Genomic DNA, 27,538 nt, shown 5'->3' with positions numbered 1-27,538 from the left:
ACACATGCTACAACACGTTTATACAGTCAGTGTTACCGTGGTTTGATATTGCTTTCAAGCATGAATAGCCTGTTTAAAGTCAAGACAGACAATTAGTGCCTCTCAGTGTACTTTGTCCCAGCTTGCATCTTACATCCTATAGATTTACGGATGTGCTCTTACGCAAACAAGCTCAGGTGAGCAAAAGAATTTATTGGTTGCTCGCAGTCATGGGTGTGTGCACGCTTGCCTGAAAAGGTTTCAGTGTATTTCCATAACAAGGAAGAGTAACATTAAATAAATTCATTCTTCCAGCGGCACAGCAGAGGACTCTTAGACACACAGGTTAGTACAATTTCAGTTACCTTAAAATGGCAGCAGATTATGAGATGAAATAATCAATTATCATAATCAATGATTATTGTAACTGCTTCAGATATTCAGATGCAGTTTTTGTGTTGATTTTACATAATTATAGTAAAGCTCATATATTTTTGCCTTTTATGTTTATTGCTTTTAAATTTGTCAGAAGTGTGGCACTATTTAACTGGCAGTGTGTCTATTTTAACACTAGCACACAGGAACGAGTTCTGTAATGTGTGACTGGTTAATCAGCGCACTTCTTTTCTACATTTGCATGTTATTTTTATCTAACAGTAATATTCCAGTGAGATCAGGGTTCAACATCTAAGTACACTTTGGCATGCAGACAGGAGCAGGCAGTTTTTAAACCTTCCAGTGAGTAGATGATCTACTCTAACTCCTGAGCTCATTTTTTGTCAAGCCAAACATGGGTACAATCAGAGATGGGCAGTAACACTTGTAATCAGATTACTTTTATCAAGTAATGAGTAAAGTAAGGGATTACTATTGCAAAAAGTAATTAGATTACCCTTACTTTCCCGCAAGCATGCTGCATTACTGCGTTACTACACTGTGATTTGGTTTGTGAGTGTCTCATGACAATGACATAAGCAAGTGCGACGTTCATGGTAACAGACATGGGCAGAGCAACAATGGATAATATATAGAGGGCAGGAGAGAGTACGACCGTGCAGCATTTAACCTTCCTGCCTTCTTGGGACCTTTTTGTGCCACTGCTATGTGTTAAATGGCTGCCATTTCCACTGTGTTCAGTGGAATATAACCAAACTTGCCACAGGATAGTTTTTACCTGTCAATGTTAATATTCCAGTGTGAATTCCTTAAATCAGCCTAAAATGGCTGAGCAGCAGAAATCCCCACACCCATCACCCTGGGGACCATTTTCTGCCCATTGACTTCCATTATAAACGCTATTTTTCAACCCCAAATTATCATCATATGATTTTATTTTTTCTTCTTTTCTTGGATGTCAATGAAGACTCAGGGCCTTGAAGTTTTAATTTTTAAATTGCAAAAAAAATGCAAAAAAAATAATGGCAGGTCAAAATGTATGTTGGTGCCAATCTTTGGTCCATCTAAAGGCCTACTTATAATGACAATCACATATTACTTCAACTGGTTTTTTGTGGAAATATTTAGTTTCGTTTTTTGGTTTTTGGGGCTTATAACACAGGGCGCTCATGTAATAACACTGGGATTTGAAGGGTTAAAACAACGAAAATATAATTAAAACTTTACATGAATATTTCAGGGAGAAGTAGTTTTACAAGGTTGGCTAATTTAAAGTGGAATAAAATATGGATATATGGTCTTTTTATGGCGTGGCTGAGAATGGTCCCTAGGGTGATGGGTGTGAGTTTTTTAAAGGATGGCAGGAGGGTTAAAGCATGGAAGTACTGACCTTAGTTTGAGTTTGATTCTGTAAAAAGTGACAAAAACATTAGCATCCGCTGCACACTGTGTGAGAAGTAAACTTCTTTTTACAGCGTAAAAAAAACCCTAATCTACAGAGCAAGTATCTAGCACGCTGCCACGGGAATGTGAAATTCACAGAGAAACCCCTGGATCTCCCCACTGACATGACCGCTGCAGCACTGGGCAAAGCTCCGGCTGTTCCACTTCTACTAAAAACATGTTGAAATATGCAGAAAATTGGTTTAAATATTAAACAATTTCTTCATGTCAGAGAGGTGTTGCATACAGGGAGTGCAGAATTATTAGGCAAGTTGTATTTTTGAGGAATAATTTTATTATTGAACAACAACCATGTTCTCTTTTTTTTTTTTTTCCTTTTTTTTTTTGGCCTGTCCCGTTTGGCTCTTTTGCCATCAGAATTGTTGTCTAAAGGCAAAGAAAGATGCCCAACGGATTTACTTTACCAAACTGACCATCCCAGCCTTGCCGTAATGGTCCATTTGATTCACCTTTTATTGTTTATTTTATTTTCACTTACTGAATACGGGACAGACTTGACTGGGGGAAAGAAGGGGAGAAAGAAAGAGGGAAAGAGAAACAGCTGAGAAGAGGGACGGGGGAGAAGGGCAAAAGACAAAAACCAACAGAACGGGCAGAGAAAAAAAAATGCATATATCAATCACCTGGATCACCTGCTGAGAAAGAAAAAAGAAAGCAAGCAGAAGAGAACAAGAGTAATAGAATAAACAACATCACAATGATATATGGGAATATGACAGTAAATACTAAATGTTAAACATTATTGTGCAGCACATAAGATCAACAGAACACAGTGTGCTTTGAGGTAGGAGCCAAAAAGGGTGTAGTTTGTGGGTGTGATCACCCGTGTGTACACCTGTGAGCATGGACGCGCTTGTTTTTTGTTTTTTTAAAAGGTTCCTTCATGTAATAATCTGCTAGAGGGTGTGGGGGGGCCACAGCCCCGTCCTCCAGGGCGTGAAGCAGGTGTGGAGGAGATCAAAACTCCAGACATCCAGAGGCCCCCAGAACACAAGAGACCAAGGAAGACCAACAGAGGGGCAGCTGCGCCACTGTCCCGGAAAGAGCTGAGGAGAGTCCCAGATGAGGGCTCACTCAGCAGCCGCGGAGCAGAAGCCAGGGGGAGTTGCAGTGACGCGCCCGTGAGCTCCGCCGGCAGCCAGCTGCGCCTGAGTGACCGAGCCCCAGGCCAAGAGGCCGGGGGCACCCCACCTCCGAAGTGGCCCGAGCGAGCCCCAGGCTCCAGGCCCCGATAAGTGGCCGCCAAGGAGTGAGCCGGTGTGTACCTGGACGCCCATCCCCGGACACAAAGAACCACCAACGCACCGATGTCTGAGGGGGTCCGCCACTGGCAGGGGAAGTGGTGGTAGGGGGAGATAGGCCTCCAAACCTTGGAGGGCCTGAGATGTCCCCAGAGAGGTGGCGCCTGACACCCAACCTGACATATAGACACAGACATACAGGCACACACAGATACAAACATCCATTCCCACCCTCATGCTCTCATATGCACTTACTCCACACTCAACCAACGTGGAGACAGACATAAAGAGACGCTGTACACACAATCACACTCCCCAAGCGTACTCTACAAACCGGGTCTAGGTGCCCCCGCCCCTGGAGGGGGGAACTGCACCCAGACCCAGGTGGTGTTTCCCTTTTCCCTGCGGTGGGGGGAGGCAGACCGCCCCGACTCCGCAGCAGCAGGAAGGCTCCACACTCCAGACCGCAGTCGGACGGCCAACTCCTCCTCCTAGTCCTAGCCCCCCTGCTCCAGCAGGTCGCAGAGAACGGGGGTGAGAGAAGACTCCGAACCATGTTCTCAATGAACCCAAAAAACTCATTAATATCAAAGCTGAATGTTTTTGGAAGTAGTTTTTAGTTTGTTTTTAGTTTTAGCTATTTTAGGGGGATATCTGTGTGTGCAGGTGACTATTACTGTGCATAATTATTAGGCAACTTAACAAAAAACAAATATATACCCATTTCAATTATTTATTTTTACCAGTGAAACCAATATAACATCTCCACATTCACAAATATACATTTCTGACATTCAAAAACAAAACAAAAACAAATCAGCGACCAATATAGCCACCTTTCTTTTCAAGGACACTCAAAAGCCTGCCATCCATGGATTCTGTCAGTGTTTTGATCTGTTCACCATCAACATTGCGTGCAACAGCAACCACAGCCTCCCAGACACTGTTCAGAGAAGTGTACTGTTTTCCCTCCTTGTAAATCTCACATTTGATGATGGACCACAGGTTCTTAATGGGGTTCAGATCAGGTGAACAAGGTGGCCATGTCATTCGTTTTTCTTCTTTTATACCCTTTCTTGCCAGCCACGCTGTGGAGTACTTGGACGCGTGTGATGGAGCATTGTCCTGCATGAAAATCATGTTTTTCTTGAAGGATGCAGACTTCTTCCTGTACCACTGCTTGAAGAAGGTGTCTTCCAGAAACTGGCAGTAGGACTGGGAGTTGAGCTTGACTCCATCCTCAACCCGAAAAGGCCCCACAAGCTCATCTTTGATGATACCAGCCCAAACCAGTACTCCACCTCCACCTTGCTGGCGTCTGAGTCGGACTGGAGCTCTCTGCCCTTTACCAATCCAGCCACGGGCCCATCCATCTGGCCCATCAAGACTCACTCTCATTTCATCAGTCCATAAAACCTTAGAAAAACCAGTCTTGAGATATTTCTTGGCCCTTACCTTGGCCATGTCTCTGAGTATTGCACACCTTGTGCTTTTGGGCACTCCAGTGATGTTGCAGCTCTGAAATATGGCCAAACTGGTGGCAAGTGGCATCTTGGCAGCTGCACGCTTGACTTTTCTCAGTTCATGGGTAGTTATTTTGCGCCTTGGTTTTTCCACACGCTTCTTGCGACCCTGTTGACTATTTTGAATGAAACGCTTGATTGTTCGATGATCACGCTGCAGAAGCTTTGCAATCCCTCTGCAAGATATCTCACTATTTTTGACTTTTCTGAGCCTGTCAAGTCCTTCTTTTGACCCATTTTGCCAAAGGAAAGGACGTTGCCTAATAATTATGCACACCTGATATAGGGTGTTGATGTCATTAGACCACACCCCTTCTCATTACAGAGATGCACATCACCTAATATGCTTAATTGGTAGTAGGCTTTCGAGCCTATAAAGCTTGGAGTAAGACAACATGCATGAAGAGGATGATGTGGACAAAATACTCATTTGCCTAATAATTCTGCACTCCCTGTATTGTTTAATTTTTGCTTGATGCAATGTGCATAAAGTTAAAAGATTAAAACAAATAATACAAGTTTTAAAGAGACTTTATCATTTGATTACATTTTACATGATCAATTGTGCATAAAAAATGGAATTGGCCTGAAAGGTCCATTGCTTTATTACCTATTCAGGTTGTATATCATGTTTTTAATAACTAAGTAACTAATTACTTTTGAAAATAAGTAATCAGTAAAGTGACATGATTACTATTTTGGAGAAGTAATTAGTTACTAATTACTTTTTTCATGTAACTTGACCAACAGTGGGTACAATAGCTATCTTCATGTATTAGATGCTTTTTATTGCCAATGTTTTACTTCACTTCACACAAAAAAATAATAATTTTAGGCATGCAGAAAATTTCTGAAACCTACAATTTCACACACACAGTGTTATTGAACATATTTAAAATATATGAGTTTTTTTATGTTTTTAAGAAAAGTTTTGGCTCCATTCATTCTCTCTTTTGGCTGCAGATCATCAACATGACGGCTGCCAGCTATCTTCTGACTGAAGAGCAGCTTTTGTGCTGCATCTGTCTGGACGTGTTCAGGGATCCCGTCACACTCCCATGTGGACACAACTTCTGCAAAGACTGCATCACGGAACATTTAAATTTTAATTCCCAGCGCAAGTGTCCCATGTGCAAAGAGCAGGTGGATAGGAAATATAAGCTTGGTGTGAATACTTTCATATCTGAGATGGCTGTTCAGTTTAGAAAAACTGTTGGAAAGAAAGCTGATGATAGCTCAGAACAACACAATGCCATACAAGAAAAAGGTTCTTATGATGCTCCTGCTGCACCTAAACGGACATCGCTGAAGTCCTGCCTGTTCATAATTCTTAGCTTAACCTTTCTTACACTCTTCTTTGTAGCTAATCTACATTTTCATCAAACAGTGTCCATCTTAAAAACTCACAAGCTGTTTAATTCTGTGGAGAAAGAAGAAGACAGGATGTGTGCTGAGCATGGCAAACCTTTGGACTTCTATTGCAAGAATGAACAAATGATCATATGTCAGTCATGTGTGGACGCAGATCACAGATTTCACCGGGTAGTTCCCCTGAAAGAGGAATATGAAGCAAAAAAAACACAACTTGGGATAACAGAGGCTAAAATTCTCCACATGATCCAAGAGAGACAAAGAAAAGTCCACGAGCTCAAACAATCTTTAAAGCTCAGCACAGAAGCTGCAGACAGAGAGACAGCAAATGGTGTTCGGGTCTTCTCGGCTCTGATTAAGTCTCTGGAAAGAGCTCAGGCAGAGCTAATCGAGATAACTGAAGAGAACCAGAAAAGGACAGAGAAACAGACCAAAGTTTATATCACAGAGCTGGAGCAGGAGGCCTTTGAGCTGACAAGGAGACGTGATGAGATGGAGGAACTCTCACGCTCTAAAGACCGTCTTCGTTTCCTCCAGAGCTTCCCGTCCCTGAATGCTGCTCCACCCACCAAAGACTGGACAGATGTCAGCATCTGTCCAGCAATATACGAGGGAATCACAAGGACAGCTTTGGTGAAAGCTGTGGATGAGCTGACAGAGACCATCAAAAATGAGGTGAAGATGATACGGGACGCTCAGTTCAACAACATTCGGCAGAATGCGGTGGATGTTACTTTGGATCCCAATACGGCACATCCTGCTCTCATCCTGTCCAATGATGGGAAGCAAGTTCATTGTGATTATGAATGGAAGGAACTGCCAGACAGCTCAAAAAGATTTGAACCTGCAATTTCTGTTTTAGGGACACGAGGCTTCTCCTGTGGAAGACTTTACTATGACGTCCAGGTTAAAGGAAAGACTGGGTGGACGTTAGGAGTGGCCAAAGGGTCGGTCAATAGGAAGGGAGAAATTAAACTTAACCCAGAGAACGGCTACTGGGCTATATGTCTGAGGGACAGAAATGAGTACTTTGCACTTGCTGCCGATCCTGTCCCTCTCTCTGTGAATGATCACCCAGAGAAGGTGAGAGTTTTTGTGGATTATGAGGAGGGTTTGGTTTCCTTTTATGATGTAAATGCTGCAGTTCTTCTTCACTCATATACTGGCCAAACCTTCACAGAGAAACTTTATCCATTTTTCAGTCCTGGTAGTAGTGACAGTGGCACAAACACTGCCCCCCTAATCATCACTCCTGTCAAACAGCAAAGATCGGACTAATTTTTTATTTTTTTTTAACTATTTGGTTGTTTGGATGTAATTTTGTTTTAGTTGGTGGTTCTTGAGGGTATACTCTTGGTTTTAGGTTTAAAGGAGGCTCACTAACATCAATGTTTCACTTAGAAAAGCTGACATTTAGAAAGAAATTATTTCAAAGGAATTTTTTATTCAGGTAAATGTATTTATTTTCGGTTTATTTTAGAAAGGAGTATAGGAGTAGGAGTATTTTGGAAGAAATTAAAACTGTATAATTAAACTTTAATGAGCATCTTAACGCCCCCTGTTTACATTGAAATTAAACTTTACTATTATGGATTTGTGCTATATTGTAAATATCATACCATAAAATAACATGTACACGAAATACACTAAAATTTCTTATTATTTAATATTGCTTAATTTTGTAGCTGGTCAGGGCTGTTTGGGATTTTGACAGCTATGTTCTGTTGTTCCAGGTTTGCAGCATTATGTTGTCATGGTTACAGGTGACGCTCTTTTTTTGTTGTTATGCTAGAGCTGCGCCAAGTGGTTGTGTTAGTGTTAGTCTGTTGAATGCTAAACGGCTGTGCTCCCTGGCTAACACTGCGGGATGCCAGACTGGACATTACCTCTGTCTCCTCCTTGTCTGAGCTCGCCACATTGGTGTCAGAAGTGGGATAGTTCACCCTCGCCAGAATGGAGAGAGATATTCAGAGGCTGGAGCAAGCCGTCGAGGAGCAGCGGCCCGCTGCAACAAACGCTAGGACAATGCTTCGTGGGCTGCCTCTGGCGACCAATAGGCCAAGCCCCCGACAGCAAGCAGTGATGCCTACAACGCCAGCTAAGGTACCGAAATACAATGGGCTAACTCCGCTAGAGCCCTACCTCTCACAAGTATGGCTAGCTGCGAGGCATAGTGGCTGGAGCGACGAAGAGGCTGCTACACACCTAGCGCTAGCGTTGGAAGGAGATGCACTGCAGGTACTCCTTGACCTAGCCCGGCAGATCAGCATGAGCTCCAGGCCCTCACCATGGCACTCGAGAGGTGATTTGGGCAGCGGCACTCCACTGATCAGAGCAGGGAGCAGCTGACCAACTGGAGCCGCTGGACAGGGGAGAGCCTGGGCACCTTTGCAGCTGATGTGTTGCTATATGCTCGTCGTGGCTACCCGGAGTTCCCAGCAGCAGCTTAGCCTGCATGCTTTTCTGCGAGGACTCTTTCCAGAGCGACTGCGCCAACACGTCCGCCTGGCCATGCCTCGAACTCTCTGTGAGGCACTCCTTGAGGCTGAAAGGGCTGAGCTGGTGCTCGCCTCGTGACCTAACCAGCAGGTGACCCCCCCAAACTACCCCCCAAATCAGAGCCACAGACTGCGGCAGGGAGGGATAGGCTGCGGAGATATTCCAGCTGCAGCCCTCGGTGCCCCAGAGGCAACCCCGTTGATCGACCGGCCGCTGCTACCGGTGCGATGAGCCTGGCCACCTGGCGCGTGACTGCCTGGCGCCCACCCCGAAGACCAGAACTACGTGGCCTCAGGGAAACGAGAGGGGGAGCGGTGTAGCGAGGGGACCACTGCTCCAGCTTCCTGCCCCCCTCCAAGAACGATGCACGGTGGTGGGCCTAGTTGGCCACATCAAGGGACTCTACCTGAGCTGCTGTGTTGAGGATCAGCCCTGCCGGGCCCTGGTGGATGCGGGGTCTACCATTTCCCTAATACGACCTGGGGTGCTCCCTGGGACGTCCGGGCCGCTTGTGATGGGTTGGTCACCCACTGACACCCAGCTGATGACAGTGACGGGGGAGAGGACTGACATGCAGGGGAAGAAACGTTGCGGATCCGAGTGAAGGATGTGGAGGTGGTGCATGACTTCTGGCTTGCTGACATCCAAGACCAGTGCATCATCGGCCTTGATCTGCTGACCTGCTGGGGGGCCTGCATTGACACCGCGAAGCTGGCGATCACTCTTGGTACAGAGACTCTGGCCCTCCAGTGCAGTCAAAAGCAGGGAACAGAGGGAACCAGAGACAGACAAGCCGGGCTTCAGGCAGCTGCCACTCAACAGACTTCGGACGCCGGTGGCTCTGGACCATCTCTACTCACCTCAGCCCCAGTCTCTAGGCCCGACAAACCTCCTTCGACCAAGACAACCCAAGCTGTTGATGACCTGTGGCCGCGCCAGTGGTTGAGGTGCCTCCTGGACAAGAATGTGGACATCATTGCCGCTAGTGACAGAGACTTCAGGCAGATGCGGCTGGTTCAGCACACCATCGACACCGGCTCTGCTCAACCCATCTGTCTGCGCCCACACCAACTGCCCTTCTTGAAATGACTGGGGGAGTGGGCCCAGGAGGCACTGGGCGTGGCTACTGATCGGGCCACAACAAGCGGAGAGGGATGGCTCTCGTTGACCATGCAGCAGCTGAAGCGGGAGCAGGAGGCTGATGCGAGGTTGGTTTAAGTGGGGGCCTGGCTGGAGGCGGCACGACGCCCAGGCTAGACATGGGTATCAGGACAGGGGCCCAAAGTGAAGGCCTACTACTCCCAGTACAATAATCTGGAGACCCACGACGGCCTCCTATACCGGAGATGGTGGGCAGCCGGTCAGGGCAAGGGTCTCCTGCAGCTGTTGGTGCCTCGGTCGCTGCGGTCACAGATGTTCGAGCTTGTCCACGGCTTAGGGGGCCCGGCCACTATGGGAATGCCAAAACTCTCCGTCATCTCAGGGGATGGTTCTACTGGCCTTCATGTGCACTGCTGTGACACCTGCACGGCACGAAAGGGCCCCACTTAATGCTCCACTGCCCCCCTGCAGCAGCACCGGGTGGGGTGCTGCTGCTCCCTAACAAAGTGTGTGTATTTATGTGTCAAATACTTGCCATTAATAACCCATGCACAACAAAAATATTAATGACTAAACTTAATATCCACAGAAAATAAACATTTACATCTCTGTAATAATGATAGTGCTCATTATATAATAAGATTTAGGCTTGCGGTGCAATGCAGTCAGTCAAAAAGATGCAAATTAGCAAAAATCTATGATGGATTTAGTTTTTCCAATTAGAACACGCCAGAAATGATCTGCAATAGACTTAATCGAGAGAGTGAGCATCACAACTTCTCCCCAACAAAAGCTGCTCACAGAAATGTAAGCTTTATGACAGAACTAAAGTACCAACATGCATCCATCGAGTGTGAGTACATGTGTGTGAATGACCGATAGAAAAAAGTGCTTGGGAGAATAAGGCAAGTTGAGTACAGCACTTTGAGCTATAACGTGTATGTTAAACATATATATTAAAACAGATGTGTGTATTTCACATGTTGCTTTGCTCTGAGTTCATAGTTGCATGTCTTTGAGTGTTTTAAAAGAGACAGCGATCTTCTTCCAGCCACTGTCAGTTCATACCTCTGATCACAATCCGATCTTTTTTTTTTTTTCCTTTTAGCTGAAGAAAAACAAAATGTATTTTTTCTTCACATCTGACTGGAAGCTCAAGGAACAAACTGAATGGGCTGCTCGTGTCTGAACACTACTTAGATGCTCCTAATAATTAATGTACCGTACAGCATCCCCTCACTACTTTATGTTTTGCCTCCAAGTAGCCAGACTTTCTTGTAATTTTGTAAAGTGTCCTTGAGCAATAGTTCTTCACTCTTCCTGAAGGAGTGGGAAGGAAAAGTTGTCCATTGGACTCTGGCTGCTTTTGCACTCGTTTTCAGTCCAGTTCTTGTATCTGTCCATTCTTAGAAGAATGTTTATGAATCATTCAAGTATAAAAAAAAAACTCCTAGGTTTTTCCATTATCCACTTCATTACTAGCAACCTCTCACAAAAACATATGTTCTTTAGATGGATCTATGAAAAATAGCAACGATTTTTCAGCCATAAATTTTTATTTTTGCACCAACAACTGAGCATGGTTTGCAGCATGTCCTTAAAAAATTGACGGATTAAAGTCTCAGCCCTAAAACAATCCCCCTCAAATCTACAGCAGATGATCAGTATATGAAAGTCATGTCCTTTAAAAACAGGAAGAAATCCAGCAAAGACCTGAACCCAAGAGATGCATCTGGACTTTCCATTGATCCAGCTACTGTTCACTGAAGCCTCAACAGATATGGTCTCCCTGGAAGGGTAAGAAGCCATTCTTGAGGAAGGTAAACAGAGAGAAGAGGCTAAGCTATGAAAATTGCACAAGAACTGGACTTCAGTGAATCAGATAGGATGCAGTGCTGTTTGGAATTGGAATTATGAACAAAGAAAAGTACCATCAGATTCTAATCCACCATGCAATATCAAATGGAAACCACCTGATTGGCAACAGCTTCATTTTTCAGCGTAACCTTGGCTGGATTGAAACAACACACAATGGAACACTGTAAGTTATGGATTGGCCTCTCTCAGACCTCAGGATTGTTGAAGAAGTGTGGGATCATCCTAACAGAGGAGAGACCTAAAGGCAGAAACATCCACAGAAGAGTTTTAAATGTCCTTCAAGAAGCCTGGAGAACAATGCCTGAAGATACTTAAAGAAGTTAAAGAAAGTTGCCTCAGAGAGTTCAGACTGCTTAAGAATAAAGGTGAAAGGCAGTCATATCAAAATATACCAAATATCGACTTTTAAGCTCGTTTGAATTGTACAAAGTCAGTTTTTTCCTTATATGTAATGTTTGGGGAATAATTACTTAATGTGTGTGTTTGTTTGTTTTTCCTTTTATGTGAATTCATTTTATATGAGTTAAATTTATGTGAAAGCTTTTCCCTTGATCTTTATCTCTTGATCCTAAAGTAGACCACGAGCCCTGAGATACATACAAAGAGATTGAGGGTGGACACCAGTCATCACTGATGACTAGTGAAAAATATTAGATTTTTTTTTCTACTAAGTTTTAATTGATTCTATGTTTTAAGTCTATAATTTCTCGGTTCTTTTTGAGCTATAATGGAAACAGTTGAACTATAGTTTAGAACTTTAACCAGCAGATGGCGCCAAATTACCACAAAGCAATCTAGCATAACTTCAGGCTCCTGTCTGATTTTATTATGAAGCCTCTTCCTACCATCACACAGTTATTTCCATTTTTACTGTTGACAGGAATAAAAAATCACTGTGTGACACCATATTAGAGATACTGGAACATCAAAGACATGAATATCAGAGAGTTCAGATTCACATTAATAAAATTCAGTTCAATTTTATTTATAAAGTGTCAAATCACAACCACAGTCACCTCAAGGCACTTTATAATGTAAGGCAGACACTACAATAATACATAGAGAGAGAAACCCAACAATTATATGACCCCCTATTGGTGACAGTGGGAAGGGAAACCTCCCTTTTAACAGGAAGAAACCACCAGCGGAACCAGGCTCAGGAAGGGGCGGCCATCTGCGGCAGCTGGTTTGGTGCGAGTGGATGACGACAGGACAAAGACATGCTCTGCTCCATCGTGCAGAGAAGGACCTACTCATGAACATGATCAGGGTGCATTAGTGTTAAAGGAATTATCAGCTGCCACATCAGGAAAGTCACCATCAGTGCTGAATGGTTAATAGGGTTTAGAGGAACGCACGCTCCCATCCAGATGAGGTCTTTTTCAGAGAATGCCTTGCATATTTCTGCAGGACAATGCTGAACCACATACTGCATCTATTATAGCTCTATGGCTTTAATGAGAGTTGGAGTGCTGAACTTTTTTTTGCAAGACTCACAAAACACAAGACTAGGGATGGATCAATCCAATATACAGTATCTCACAAAACTTGCGACATGGTGTAACTCAGGTAGTGACCTTAGCACGTCGGAGCCGCACGTGAAAGGCGGCTGTTGTGTACGAGACCTGTTGGCGATCTGGAGTTCACACTGAAAGCATCTGGAGCCTCGCTACATGCGGCCAAACCAGGAGTTGTGCCAAGGTGGGCATCCCAAACAAAATTTGTTCCCCCTGCATAGCAAGCATTAGTTGGGCACAGAATGCGGATCCAGTTTAATTTACTCCACCTCCATTACAGACAATTGGACGTGGAAGCAGAGATGTTTTAGTTTTGTGAGAAAGTGAAAAATGATTGTCGTTACCTTACCATTTGAGGGTTACAACAGAAAATTATTTATTGTGGTATCGGACAGTATTATGAAACCGTTTCGTGGTTTGAAAAGAAAAAAAAATTACGCAAAACCAAGGAATACCAATCATGCACAAAAACACATGGACACTGGGTCACCAGACCCAGAACCAACTGGCCTGTCTGCAGTCCAAACCTTTCACCAACTCTTGAGAAGCGTGCATGAGTTGCTGAATGCCTCCCAAAATTTCCACAGCAAAAATTTTTTATGAACATTTAGAACTACAATCTCAGCAGCAATACCAACACCTTTCTCAAGACCCCTTATAAGAAGAGCATGCCCCTATACAACCTCTTTGAAGTCCCTACAATCTCCTCAACATCTTTACAACCCCTTCAACAACTCAATTTGTTTAAGACTCCTACAGCTATTTTAAGGACCCTTTTAACTCTTCCAAGACTCATTCAGCCTCCTCAGCAAAAAGAACAAAGACTCAGAGAAAACATTAATGGGCCTTTACAGCATCATCTCCCACCTAAAATTTCAACCAGATCAAAATACAACTTTTTCTACCTTAAATCACCATCACATTTTCTTAAAATAATAAATTCTTCTTCTTTCTGCTGCTTTCTTTAGGGGTCATCTGCCTCCATCTCACCCTACTGGTAACATACCATTATTGTAGGGTCTTTGCCTTACAATATAAAGCTACTACTGTCACTCCTCAATCTGTCCTCTTCTCTTTCTTATTAGTCTTCTTCCATCTTCTCAGCACAGTCTCTTCACTCCTTACATTTTCTTCTCCATCCTTAATCACTCTAACCTGCTGCACATCCTTTCCAGCTCACTCTGCTGAGCCAATAGATACAATTCCTTTTCTCCTTCTTCAGTGTCCATCCTAACACACAGCTCACTAGAAGCCTTTTTCTTTGCCTGCTCTCTCTTTGCTGGACGCCTACTTCCTCTGTCATTTCCTCTTCATTTGAATGCATTTGGATATGTTTTGCTTCCGTCGCTGTCAACCACACTTTCAGATCTACTCATGTGAGCCTCTTTGAGCAGATTGCATGAATCATCGCTCTGTTTCATTCACAAACCTGCCGACAACCTGCGCCTGCGCCCAACACACATACACGCACACTTCTCCAAGCTCCGCCCCTCCCGCGGAGTGAGACGAAGACCCGATGGTGAATGAGTAACACTCATTGAGAGGAGCGACAGACAGCGGCTATCTGTTCGTCTTTCTGCCGGTGTTGTTCGGAGCCGCGGGGACAGGTAAGACCGTCTCTGCTCACCTGACAGTCCCAGACTTGACCTCAAACGCGTTCCCGCTCTGTGTTACTTCTCCTTTAAACAGCACTTTCACGGTGGTGATGTTTACAACTAACAGTACCTTCAGAATTTGACTAGAATGTATTTTTAAATATATTAATATTTTAAATTGTTTATTTCTTACTTGTTTTGTTGCTATTATTTTCACAAAAATATTTTTTTAATATTTGTTTCTCCTATGTTTATTAGATTAATAAGGACATTTATAAAATGTATAAATTGCAGTTTAACTTCACTGTGTCTCGCTAATCATCCGATAATATGTATTATTATTATTATTGTTGTTATTAATTATAATAATAATAATAATAATAATAATAATAATAATAATAATAATAATAACAATTATTATTGTTGCTCCCTGATATTGTCTTATTAAGTGTTTTATTTGGTAGGTTTCAGTGTTTTGTTGCATTTAAACTCAAACTTAATTCAACCAAAAATCTTTAAATGGCACAACTTAGTCAACAAGAAATATACAGAGTCATCTAATGTAATCCTACAAACTGTCTCCTCACTGGATTAATGCTCTACTGAGATAAAACATTACCAGTGTTTTATATGACTGGTTTAACTAGATGAAGACTTACCTGCTTCTTTCTCTTGAGATTGAGAATTAATACTGAACAGTGATGTGATGCTAACAAAATCCCTTAAAATTCAGGATGTCGGAGTCCTTTATTTTCAAGTCGGAGTCCTTTATTTTCAAGCAAAGCCTTTATAAGTGGGAGGTATGGCTCTCGAGGAACAGGAGGATTATGCAGCAGCAAAGCTGTTTTTTCTTCTGGAAGTACAACATCCAGGAGGAAAAAATTTCAAAAGCTAATTTTTTGGCAAAGTCAAACCGTATTATGATTATATACATGCATTTTTATGTGGAGGTAACCACTGAAATTACAGTTAATTTACAGAAAGCTTAAACTTAACTGCCCAAATAATTGCCCAGAGACATTTAAAGGTGGTGAGACTTGTTTCAAGAAGGACTCTGTGCATGAACATCATTGATTATCTGTTTATGTAGAGTTATAAAAACTTATAAAAATGAGTAGAATGTCAGTGAAGATGTTTAAATTATTTCATTTACTTTAAAAATATTTTTGTTTCCCTCCACAGGTCTTACTGCAGTGATGTTATCACTCCTCTTCCTCCTCCCTCCCTTCTTCCTCTTCACACCCGCCTGGACATTGGAGTTCCGGTATCACAACAACCATGAGATTGAGCAGTACCTCAAGCAGGTCAGCACCTCGAATCCTGACATCACACACCTTTACAGCATCGGCCAGTCTTCAAAAGGTAACCCTGCTCCTGCTGCTTCCTGTCCCACCTGTAATTCTGAGACTTAGTTGGGAGTTGAAATGACAAAAGGTGTGAAATGACAATTTGTGATGATCACAATAACAAGATTTCCTGGGCGGATGTGTTTCTCGTGAAGACTTCCCACACAGCCATGTGTTTAGCTTTTTTTTATTAAAGTCTTTTTGTTTTGATAGCCATTATCAGATACGGTGAAAAAAGAATAAAGGAGGTTATTGTTCCTGCGCCAATGTTTTGGGGCTTTTTTGAGATCAGGAGCTCTTATTTAAGGGATATCCACCCAGCAGCAGCTCAGTGAAAGAATCTAAAAAGGTAATTTTGCCAAATGTGTAAACAGTGTTGAGGTTTGAGGCTGAGGCAGCTGCTGCTATAAGCCGGTGCTGCAGAAATGAAAATGAACCGAATCTGGTTAAAAAGTGAACCGTTTCAGCTTTCTCAGCTCGACTGACAGACCGGGATATTTTATTTCTGCTGCAATAATCTTTTTTGTTCTCTTCATGATTCAGTTTGTCAAGATCAAGAAATGTTTCTAACTTTCTCTATATTTCATTGCATTTGATATACAAAACTGCATACATTAATGTCTTGCATTAATGACTTGCACAACCACACATGGAGTCCTTTTGCACTACTTCCAAACACTTCGCACCTGTCCTCTCCTGTGTGCCTTTTACGGAGCCCCACAAGGGACAATTGGAGAAAAAAAATGAAGATGAAGTTTTGCAAGATCCCGCAAAACTTTTACTCAGGAGCAAGATCCCGGCCGCATCCTTCGAAGGACACGGCCCACGTAGACCGCGAAGGCCTGGTCCTCCGAAGACTGACAAGGCTGGAAGTGCGAGGCTGTGAAATGGGATGGTCTAGCCTTCAGATTTGCGCCACCACCTGTGTCAGTTATCTGCTCCTTGCTATCTAAAATATAACGGGACACTGGAGTAAATTCGCTACCATCTCACACTTCTGTTTAATCAGTTTTCTGTTTGACGTTTATTTAGCTGTGTGAAAACTATAACTTTAATCTCAGCCAAACTGTTTTACTGAGGAACAAATAAAAAACTGAAAAAAGCCAAACAATAACATTTTTAAGTTGCCTAAGTGACTTATATATCATAATCTGAGTAGCGAAAGGTTGCAGGGGTTTTGAAAATGGTGTGCTGGAAGTCCACTGTTCTCGCCGGCTTTAGTAAGCCTTGAACCCCCCAACTAGCTATCGAGCTAGTGGGTAACAGACATCTCAAAAAACATTGGAGCACTTTTGCAAATATGTGATGTCTTGATAAATCAAGCAGATATTTGAAGTTACACACCTACATGGTAAATGGCCTGTATTTATATAGCGCTTTACTAGTCCCTAAGGACCCCAAAGCGCTTTACATATCCAGTCATCCACCCATTCACAAACACATTCACACACATTTTCAAATATCTTGAAAGTTTATTTTGTGACCCAGAAAGAGTAATATTAAAACTACGGAGCTGCCCCCAATTGTTGGTAACTGGAATTGTTCAAATTCGGGGAAATGAACCGCATTTGGAGGAGACTTTGAATTGGGACAGCCTTCATCGCCTGGCTGTGACGTAATCGGCCTTCAAATGCGGCCTCCGAAGGATGCAGCCTAGGGATTGGGACATAGCTCCTGAGTTACTTTTGCGAGATCTCGCAAAATCTTTTGCAGGATTTCACCAAATTAACTATGGATCTCGCAAAATTTTTGCAGGATCTCGCAAAAGTTCATCTTAATTTTTTTTCCTCCAATGTCCCTTGCGGGGCTCCGTAGCCTTTTCTTTTGTTTTGTATATATTTCTCCTGTTTATTATTAATTGCTTCTTATCCTCCTGTCTGTGAAACATGCCTCATAAATGAATATCGCTGGCTGGCTTTATATTTCTAAAAGTATGAGCAAAATCAGTCTGTGTGAAGCTGGCCACTGTCTAATCACAGTCATCTGCATTTGAACATTTGAAACTTGAATACTTTAAATCTTCATCTACTAAACTTTCACTTCTGAAACAAATTCTGGTTTTTTTACATTCTGAGATGAGACATTAGGTCATAATGGGACTTCCTACTTTCCAAATATTAGAAGACAACCTTTCACAATCCTGCAACACAACACCCTCTTAACAATTTTCTCTTGTGTGCGTATCATATATTGTGCTGTGCAAGTCTTGGACTTGCTGCTAAAAAGCCAGACTTGCTCTAAAGCACACGGGTCAAACTCCAGTCCGCCAGGGCCGGTGTCCTTAAATTTTAACATGTGTCCCTGCTACAACACCCCTGAATAAAATTAATAGGTCATTAGCAAGTCTATAGATCTTGACTGCATGCTGAGGTGGCAGTTTAGCCATTTGATTTGTGTTACAGCAGCTCATGAGTGAATTAACATGTTGCAACAACAGTACTTTTAGAAGTACAAATTTCCAAACAGTTACATTTACTTACATTTATTTGAGTAGGTAGGGTTACGGGTTGCCACCTCAGCATGCAGTCAAGTTCTATAGAGTCTTGCTAATGACCTACTAATTTTATTCAGGTGATCTGCACATGTGAGTATGTACAGAGGAGGTCAGGAGTAGAGATCCAACAGTGTGAGTCTACAGCCATCTGTACAAAACAATGGACACTCTGTGTGACTCAGTTTGGGGCTTCATTTCAACCAGTGATGTTGATCTTCTCAAATTTAATGAAATTACAAATGCAGTACCACCAGATTTTGATCCAGCTTTCAATACCATCTGGAGAGCATCTGATTGCCAGCACCTTCATTTTTTCAGCAAGACAATTATCCCAGACCACGATTTGTGCAATTCTTATTGGTTTGGAAAAAGAAAATGACAATTTCATCCATTTAACATTAAATGTCTGACAAAAAGTGAGTAACAATGAATTCCGTTTGAGGCGACTGCAGGAAATACAGTACAGCAGATGTAGATTTAGGTGATCATAAAGCTTTGAAACACAACCTGTTCTTAGACTGATTCCCTTACATGTAGATGCCACAATAGGAATGATGGATAATTGATGAAGCATCGGGCATCCGCCTCTATACCCACCACCAATGACTGACTGACCTGGATCTATCTGTTGGTGGATCGCATGACTGGACAGTAAATAGTTTCTAATTTAATCCCAGACTGCTTAATCTGACACACACACAGAGCTAATCTGAGCTAATCTGGGACACCAGCTGGCCTCCGTCCAGCCCGAGTGTGTTTATGCATTTTTCAGTCTCATCTTGTCTTTGTGCAACGAATCAGTTTTTCCCTCAGGCTGCTGCTCTGATGACTGAGTCACACTTTGCCGTGATTTACGTGAGTGTGTGTTCCTGGCTTGTTGAGACTTGTAGTTTCATTCATTGAATAACCAGTAGTACTGGCAGTACAGTTACAGAAGTGTGTGTGGGTGGGTGTGTGTGCCTGTGAGGAAACTGACTAACTGAGAGTTAAAATTTAAACCTCAAAACTGCAGGCTGCCAAACCAAAGCACAGAGTTCAAAGACACTGAAAGAGCAAAGAGGAATTAAAGCCTTTGATTAAAAATATTAACTTATTTTAGTTTCTTCTAATACAGCAGATAAAGATTATTTATTGACCTTTAGTTTACTGCAAACATTAAAAAAGTTTCACGTAAAACACGTGAAAGATGCATTGATATGATTCTTTCTAACCAGCAGGGGGCGACTCCTCTGGTTTCAAAACAAGAAAAAAACATATATATATTTTGAAACATGAGAAAATGAGCCCGATTCCCACTTCCTCATATCTCATTATGAGCCTCAGTTTCACGGTTTTTAACAAATCACAACCCTCATTTTGTAAATTTTGTCTCCATATAAGGTCAAATGTGTGATAAAGCAGAGTGCTGTTTGGCATGGACACGTGGTGATGGACAAGCTGAACATTTAGTGTTCCTCTCCCTTCAACGTATCTGAAACTGATCTTAAAGTAAAATGGTATTCCAGATGTTTCCAGAAATAAAATGGAAGTGAACAGGGGAATAAATGTGCAGCTGCAGTTTCTCTAGTTCCCATAGACTCTTAAAATGAACAACTTTACAGCAGAAATAATCAAGCTTATAGCCTGATATAAAAATTGTTAAAATATAAAAAACTTGACTGAAAGTCAGTGAAACAGATCTGGTGGAGTGATAATTAATTTTCTACTGTTTACTTAATTGGACTGTGGACCTTGTAATTTTTAATACATAACTAGACAATTAATAATATAAAGAAATAAGGAGTGGACTTTTACACAGTAGTGCATACTAATCTGAAGGCTCCAGAATTTGTTAAGGACACAGGGAGGGCCCTGCAAGGATGGATTCTGGTGGCTTATCATCAAACTGACCTCCAAAGACAACAGATAGCAGTAATTCACAGGATGCAGGCAGAAAGGCATCATGGGATACTTATGTGGACAGAACAGAGTCACTGGATGTGAAGAGAGAGAGCACTTTTACGTTCACATGTTTTGAATTGCTGCTTACTTTCTTAGTACTGAATGTTGACCATATTGAATATTGTAATTCATTTTTCTCCTCAGTCAGTCTGTCAGCTGTGAACGCTCACAGCAAATTTAGAGAAGCAGGTCTCTGGAGACCGGGTGGACATTCAGAGTTTTATTTGTTTTGTTGTTTTTATTGTTGGTTTCTGTCATATTTTGTGTGTACTTGCTTTTATTGCACGTTGTCACTGTGAAAAGCTTTGCTGTAGCAAATATTTTTGTGCATGCTGGTGTGCGTTTCTTAGCATTCTTAACTAACCCAGGTGACAATGAACCGTTACCTAATTACATATTTTTATCTCCCAGTGCACATCATGTTCAATTAAGCAGACGTGAGCAGCACAAACTGTAACTCTTAGCTCCTGAAGGCTCTGTTTGCTCTGCGTGTCTCTCAGGTCAGCAGCTGTGGGTGTTGGCTTTGGGTGTCAGTCCTCACCAGCACACAGTTGGCATCCCAGAGTTCAAATATGTGGGTAACATGCATGGAAATGAGGTAAGACAATACACACACATGCACACGCACACACACACAGAAGAGTGCCACTCCCTTTTAACAGGAAGCAGGACTAAAGGAGGACAAAAGAGATCAACAAAAGCCATTCAGAGTCCAGAGCCCGTGGATTCCTTTGTGTGTGGACAACAGAGTGTGTGATGACCTGCATAATTCTCAGATAGAAATGGACAGTGTGCCGAATCAACCGAATCAAGAAACACTAATCTCAGGTTCTTTGTATACTTAGGCAGGTCAGTTAGTAACTGGGAATAGCTGTAATGGAAAAAAGTGTCTCTTATTATATGTATATGAATGGCTATTGTACATCTGAATGAAGCTCATAGTATAGAGAACATAAGGATTTGACAGTTAGTTGACTTTGAATGCCTCACTCATCCGTTTTATAACAGAAATGGATTGGAGGTGTGGCTTGTGTCTGTCACGCCATGTAACACACATGATCTAAAAGATGGCATTTTCAAGTTTTTGAAGATTTTCTCATTTAGGATGAGGCCAAAACCCAACTCCACCCTTAGTCGGCGTCTCAATGACCTGGTGGATGTTTAGAGGAAAAAAAAACCCTATATGATGCTTCACTTCTTCTGACCACAAAACAAGCATGAACAACCTCCTTTTAACCACATCACAAAGCAACACTCATAATTACAACTGTATGCACAGGTGGATTGATCACACCAAACTCGAATCAGGAGAGAGTGAAGTGCAGCAAACAACATCTAAGCTAATCACAGCACAGCATCCCTCAGGTGATTCAGTCTAGCAACAACCTAAACAGGAAAACAGCATTATGCAGGATTTTTGGTCGCACAGCTCTTTGAGCACAGACAGAAGTGGTTTAAGGAAACTTTAATATAATATTTTATATTTCTTTAAACGTTTCTTATTAAACCCAGCAAACACTTTGACATTGACCTGGTAGTCTTTTTTGACATCTAGTCACGATCAAGGAATGGTTCAAAATGAAAATTGTGCCATGACGTGAAGGAGTCACTTTCATGATCATCCAGTGATGTCACTCTTTGGCTCATCAGTGGTGTGTTGACATCACATCTTTGGCCCAACTCAGCTCACTTGGAACCCCAGTAGTGCTAAAACAGTACCTAATACCAGATTCTACCACCTAAAAACTGAGAAGAGTTGACGCTGGGGTTTTTTTGTTTTTTTTAATCAATTTTAAATCATGCTTTTTATTTGTTTTTGTTTTTAATGTCTCTGTAAAGCACTTTGAATCACCTTGTTGTTGAATTGTGAAATAAACTTGCCTTGCCTTGCTGCTCCCATGTAGAAGTGTACAGATGAAAAGCTCAGCAGGGCACTGAGACCTTTAATCTGTGCAGTTCTGCAGATAAAAAAAATTACAGTTGACTTTTTATTTTATTTGCTTCTTCGCAAGAGTACACAGGTAATTCAGTTAGCTTTTATTCTTATTGACAGTATGCAGTATTTGAGTGTTTGACCTTTGAGAGACATTTTTACAAACTAAAACACCTTATCTGCATTTTTAACCTGACAATTCTCAGATTTTGTGCAAAAGTTTCAAACTTTTGTTCTTAGAGGAAACTGATTTGCTTGATCTGCGGTGTTACACAGCACATTCAGCCAGAGTTAGGTCATCAGTGTGATGAAATCTGTGGCACCACTAATCAACAAATAGACAAGCTCTGTTTATTCCAGTCAGAACAAGTTTTGTTCTGAACTTGTTCTGACTGAACAGAACACAGAAGACATTCAAACTGTTAACACAAAGGTTATTCTAATAACACAATGTAATTACAACCATCATTTAATAGTCTAATAATTCCATTGGGATGAGACAAATTGAGTCTGCATGAATGTCCTTAAAAACCAGACTAAAACGTTTGACCAGTGTCAGGTTGCCATGGTGACAGTGGACAGCTGATCACACTGCAAATGTGTGTGAAAGTCAATGGAAGTGTCCTTAAATAGACACGTTACGCCTGGACACACACGCACAAACAGAACCAGTGGAGTATATCGGCTCAGAGGAATACGGCCCCATACATACATATGGAAACAGCAGGGTGGCGAATGGGAATGCTGAAAAGGTGTCGTGTAGCGTGCACTGTCTGTGAGTACTCAGGAGTTTCTGACTAGAGTATATTTCCTGTGAGGCTCCCATGCTTTCTGCCACAGCTTCTACTGATTAACATTGAGAAACTCTGACTTGCTTGATCAGGCAGACAGACAAATTTTATTGTATCTTCATTTTATCGCATCTTTATTTTCCCCACACTGACTTCCAGCTAATTTCTGTATTACATAGCACAGGGGCAGGTTGAAGCATTCTGAAAATGAAACATATTTATTATTACATATTTAGTGTATTTGATGCAAAATGTGTACAAAAACAACAACAACAACAACAACAACAAAAACACGTTATAGAGCTAAAAGGAAACGCACAGGAGGAGAAAATTATATTAAAAGTGTAAATATGAAGTTATTTAAAAGCAACCTCAGATTAGCAACAACCCAACATTTTACATTGAGTCATCATTTATTCAACAAAACTAAACTAAAATGCAGAATCAGTGTGTGAGAAACAAATTACATCCTGCACCTTGTTGAGACGCTTTTAGCAATAATAACTGCTGACTGCTGTGGGTCTCACACTGACTCTAGAATACTTTGCTATACGAGTTTACGGTCCACTCAATGACTGTAAGGTGCCCAAATCATCCCCACACTACCGTGCTGAGAACTGGTATGAGGTGTTTTGCTTCCTCGGGTGATTTGCATCATGGACAAAGATTTCCACTTAGAAGTGTTGCAGTTTGTCCTGATGTGTTTTTCCACACCAAAGCCGTGCTTTCATGTTTGTTTTAGAGAGAAGAGGCTTTCTTCTGCAACCCTTCCAAACAAAACATACTTGCTCAGTTTGTTTCTAACTTGTGTTATCATGAACTTTAACATTTAGCATGCTAACTGAGGCCTTTAGAGTCTGAGGTGGAGCTCTTGGAGTTTGTTGCAGTATCTCTGAGCGTTGCACTGTCTGATCTTTGAGGTGTAGAATGATAGACTTAAGGACCAGATGACTGTTTTTATAGAGATTGACAGACCACGTGACGTGACTTTCGCGCATTGCATGCCGGTAACTCGTGGCAAAACAATCCAAGTACCTGCATCAAATGCAAGCATTTGCAGCACCGCAAAACGTTCATTCTTCGGTTCCAATAAATTCTTGCTTTTTCTTTGCCCCCCAAAAAGGTGTGTACAAAATGAAGGAGAACAATGCCGGTCCGTACAAAGACAGACTTAATGAAAAGTCAAAGAAAAGATACGAGGAAAAAAATCTAACCAGTGAAAGGGTCAGACCCTTACGAGCACACAGAGGGACAAAATACGTTAGCGTGCTGCCCAACTTCACCACGCTCATATTTATAATTATACGGTTCTTGGAGTGAGTGCATACACTCGTGAAGTTTAGTAACTTCCGGTCACTGCAACAAGCCCAGGTACAGTTTACCGACGGATGGGTGCAGGACCTTGAAATGCACCGTGTAGAAAGTAAAGACCATCGTACGAACAAAGGTAAGTTTACCAGTCTCACAAATCGTCTTCATAAATACACATTCGTTAACCGTTTATTAATAGGACCTTTGAGCTCAATGGTAATTAATTAGTAGTGGAAATAATTTCTGGTAGCATCACAGAAATGTAGCAGTGACAATAATATTGTATGCTGTAATCGTACTGGGCAATTAGTGATACAAAAAACCTGTTTTATCCTGTGAATAAAAGTATATGTTTTTATCAATGTACCATAATAACAGAAGCGAAACGCAATATTGTGTCAGGACAATTCACTATTTATGTACAATAAACAAAGGAGCATAGCTCGACAATTTCTGCTCAGCGCCAGACTTGCTTGTAACCTATATCACCAATTATGTTAAGAAAAATGACGCATTAACTACTACAGCAGACTGACCTTCGTGTAAATGCTTGGAGCAGACTAACCTGTGAGCTGGAGGGTTCTGAGACGTTATATTTAGTCTTTGAATGGCTGCAATCCAGGCCACCCGTCGCCTCTTTGTTACTTCGGAAACATGGCTCGAACAATTTCTCTTCAACGACGTAATCCGATAACAACCGATCTCTTTACCCGTCGGCTTCCCGTGGCTGTCATGCGACCGGCTATTGCAGTTAATAATACAACAGCTTCTTGACATTTTTTGTGTTTCTTTTTATCGCTGTATAACTGATTTCAATTGAAAGCCTGCGTGCGCTAGTACCTCTTGCCACGAGTTCCCAGAATTCTTTGCGGTTTTACCCCTGAGTGACGTCACATTTTCAATCACTATTAACCGAGGGCTTAAAGTGAAAGAGGGTGTACTTTCTTTTTCACGTATTTTAAGTGTGCTTTAAGTTGGAAACAGTTGTTTAGTACAGTTTGCAGTGCAGGAAGCAAAGAACATCCATCGTATATCCACCGCATGACAGAAACTCTGAGTGAGCGAGCAAGAGGTCAGAGGATGTTTCTGTCATCGATGCTCAGATGTGCAAAATACAAACAGCCATCATGGCATGGCAGAATCATGTCAGCAGCAGGAATGCAGTCTTGCGTGTTAGAAATGTTTAGTAACACTAAATCAAACAGAGAACTTTCAGCGTCTTTAAACTTTGCCTGAAGGACAATAATAAAAATTTAAACAGGAGGCACTTCCTCCTTTCACACATTAACCTCGTACACTGAGTGTGCTGCACTGACCTTTCTTTGGATTCACTTGGAAGCCTGTTTGTTATTCTAATTCTATTTTTTGACTCTTTTAATGACAATATCTGTCGTATCCTAAATGACTCAACAGCTTTTGCACAGATGTTCATGTTCCCCAGGGGATAGATCCTGATTTTAAAGTGAAAGTATTTTCCTACAGTGTCACTGAGAGTTCACGTTTCTTTCCTCAAATGTGATTTCTACTCTTGAATCGATGTCTGTGTGATTTTGGACATTTCTGTTCCCTGAAGGATGAATCCTGATGAATTTGCCTCAGGTGTTCATGTTCCTCTTGTCTTCCAGGGAAGCTCAGCTGCAAGTTGTAGACAAACACTGCGGTTCACCTCAGCTTCACTCAACATTAGGTCACATAAACACGGCTGGACGGCTTTAATCTTGTTATCTAAACTTGTTGGAGGAATTGTTCAGTGACACATGGACTGTATGGGTGGCAAACACCACCATATGTTTTGGTTTTATCCAGTAATGGCTGCTGGATTTGAAGATATCAGTAATTAGATTGGACCTACCTTTGACTTTTTTAAAGCATATACTTACTTGGGATATTTTCCTTTACATTTACCTAGTTCAGTAAATCACTGCCCTTATTTCCCATTTTCTAAACTGCAGAGATATGGGGGGGCAGAGTTTCAAATAATGAGGTCAGTGTGTGTAAGCCAAAAGCTCAAGCCTCACACTGCTTCATTTCAGATGTTTTTTCTACTCATGGATCTGGATGATGTCATAGGGAGAGAATAAAACTTCAAGGGGCGTTCATTTAAACACAGCCTATTTAAGACAGAATATGAAGGGAACTGTGAAACATGCAAAACTGCTCAAGTGAAGCCCAAGAAACACAATCTAGAGTAGATCCGCTGTCAACTGCCGATATCAAGGTTCAAGGTTCTTTATTATTTGTCACATGCATAGTTATACAAGTATAACACACAGTGAAATGTAGTCTGACACGCTCCTCGACATGTGCAAAAATTGGGGGGGGGGGGGGGGGGGTGTAGAGGAAGAACATTATATATATATATATATATATATATATATATATATATATATATATATATATATATATATATATATATATGAATGAATGAATGAATGAATGCTTTATTGGCCATATGCAGGTTGCCCCACAGAGGAATAGGACCCCCCCCCCCCCCCCCCCCCCCCGACTTACACACACAACAACAAGACAACACAAGGGAATACAGTCGGAGATCGGCAGCGTTGGGAGAATAACACTGAAAAAATTACACAACATTGGGAAAAGTACAAGAGGAAAAAAAAAGAGACCTCTTCACACGCTGGGCAACCTATGGGAGGACAGCATGAGAACAGGAAACAAAAAAAAACTCCTCTGCACAGAGAGCACATTAATGTCCACATCACAACATCAGAGCACATGACAAGCCACAGGGGATGGATAGGGGGGTGGGGGGTGATTCGAAGGAACACAGCAGTCGTCCTGCACCATGCTACCATTTCAGCGCGGCACGCAGACCCGCTGCCTTCCCCCGCAGGAACAAGCATCGAAGGCGTTTGGAAGGGAGGGGGATGAGTGCGTGCTTATCAGTGTAAGTGTATGTGTGTGCGTGTCCATAGTTCAGCTGAGACAGTGTCCTTCGCTGTATCAGGCTAAGTAAACAGTCCTCCAGCCGATCCAGGTGTCCTTCATGGGATGGGAAGAATAGTCATCACACAGTCGTTATCAGGGAGTTGTTTTGGTGGGCTCCAGCCTTGGGCCTGAGCAGCTGGTGCCGTGGTGTCCAAATGTAGAATATTGTTGATTTCTCCTTTATGCAAGCAGCGAATTTAGCACTCTGA

General features: G+C 42.1%; 2 protein-coding genes across 5 annotated transcripts in view; both read left to right on the top strand.

Moving 5' to 3' along the window:
• Positions 1 to 215: 215 nt before the first annotated feature.
• LOC146649636 (nuclear factor 7, ovary-like) lies at positions 216 to 11,901 on the top strand. Of its 2 annotated transcripts, XM_085387401.1 has the most exons (3): positions 216 to 324; positions 2,715 to 3,614; positions 5,567 to 11,901. In XM_085387401.1, exon 3 carries the CDS (start codon positions 5,576 to 5,578, stop codon positions 7,250 to 7,252), a length of 1,677 nt encoding a protein of 558 aa, XP_085243527.1. In that variant the 5' UTR covers positions 216 to 324; positions 2,715 to 3,614; positions 5,567 to 5,575; the 3' UTR covers positions 7,253 to 11,901. The 2 variants fall into 2 exon arrangements, with proteins under 2 accessions (XP_085243527.1, XP_085243528.1); XM_085387402.1 differs by lacking the exon at positions 2,715 to 3,614 and having other exon boundaries at positions 261 to 324.
• Positions 11,902 to 14,449: 2,548 nt separating this feature from the next.
• cpm (carboxypeptidase M) overlaps positions 14,450 to 27,538 on the top strand; it is a 32,938-nt gene continuing 19,849 nt past the window's right edge. For 2 of the 3 annotated variants that reach the window (XM_085386808.1, XM_085386807.1), the window contains exons 1-3: positions 14,450 to 14,576; positions 15,747 to 15,926; positions 20,846 to 20,943. In XM_085386808.1, coding sequence (XP_085242934.1) covers positions 15,761 to 15,926; positions 20,846 to 20,943 — 264 coding nt within the window. In that variant the 5' untranslated portion in view covers positions 14,450 to 14,576; positions 15,747 to 15,760. Of the gene's footprint in view, positions 14,577 to 15,746; positions 15,927 to 20,845; positions 20,944 to 27,538 lie in introns of those variants that run through there. The other variant, XM_085386810.1, reaches the window with a different exon arrangement.

The sequence above is a fragment of the Rhamphochromis longiceps genome, linkage group LG17 (genome assembly GCF_057381845.1).
Source record: "Rhamphochromis longiceps isolate RC_006_pf linkage group LG17, R_longiceps_female_GT1.1, whole genome shotgun sequence".
In the NCBI taxonomy this organism is placed as follows: Eukaryota; Metazoa; Chordata; class Actinopteri; order Cichliformes; family Cichlidae; genus Rhamphochromis; species Rhamphochromis longiceps.
This window is presented reverse-complemented; position numbering and strand designations above follow the sequence as displayed.

What these genes read in the sequence shown, in the direction of transcription:
- LOC146649636 (XM_085387401.1), top strand. Translation starts at nt 5,576, where the DNA reads ATGACGGCTGCCAGCTATCTTCTGACTGAAGAGCAGCTTTTGTGCTGC.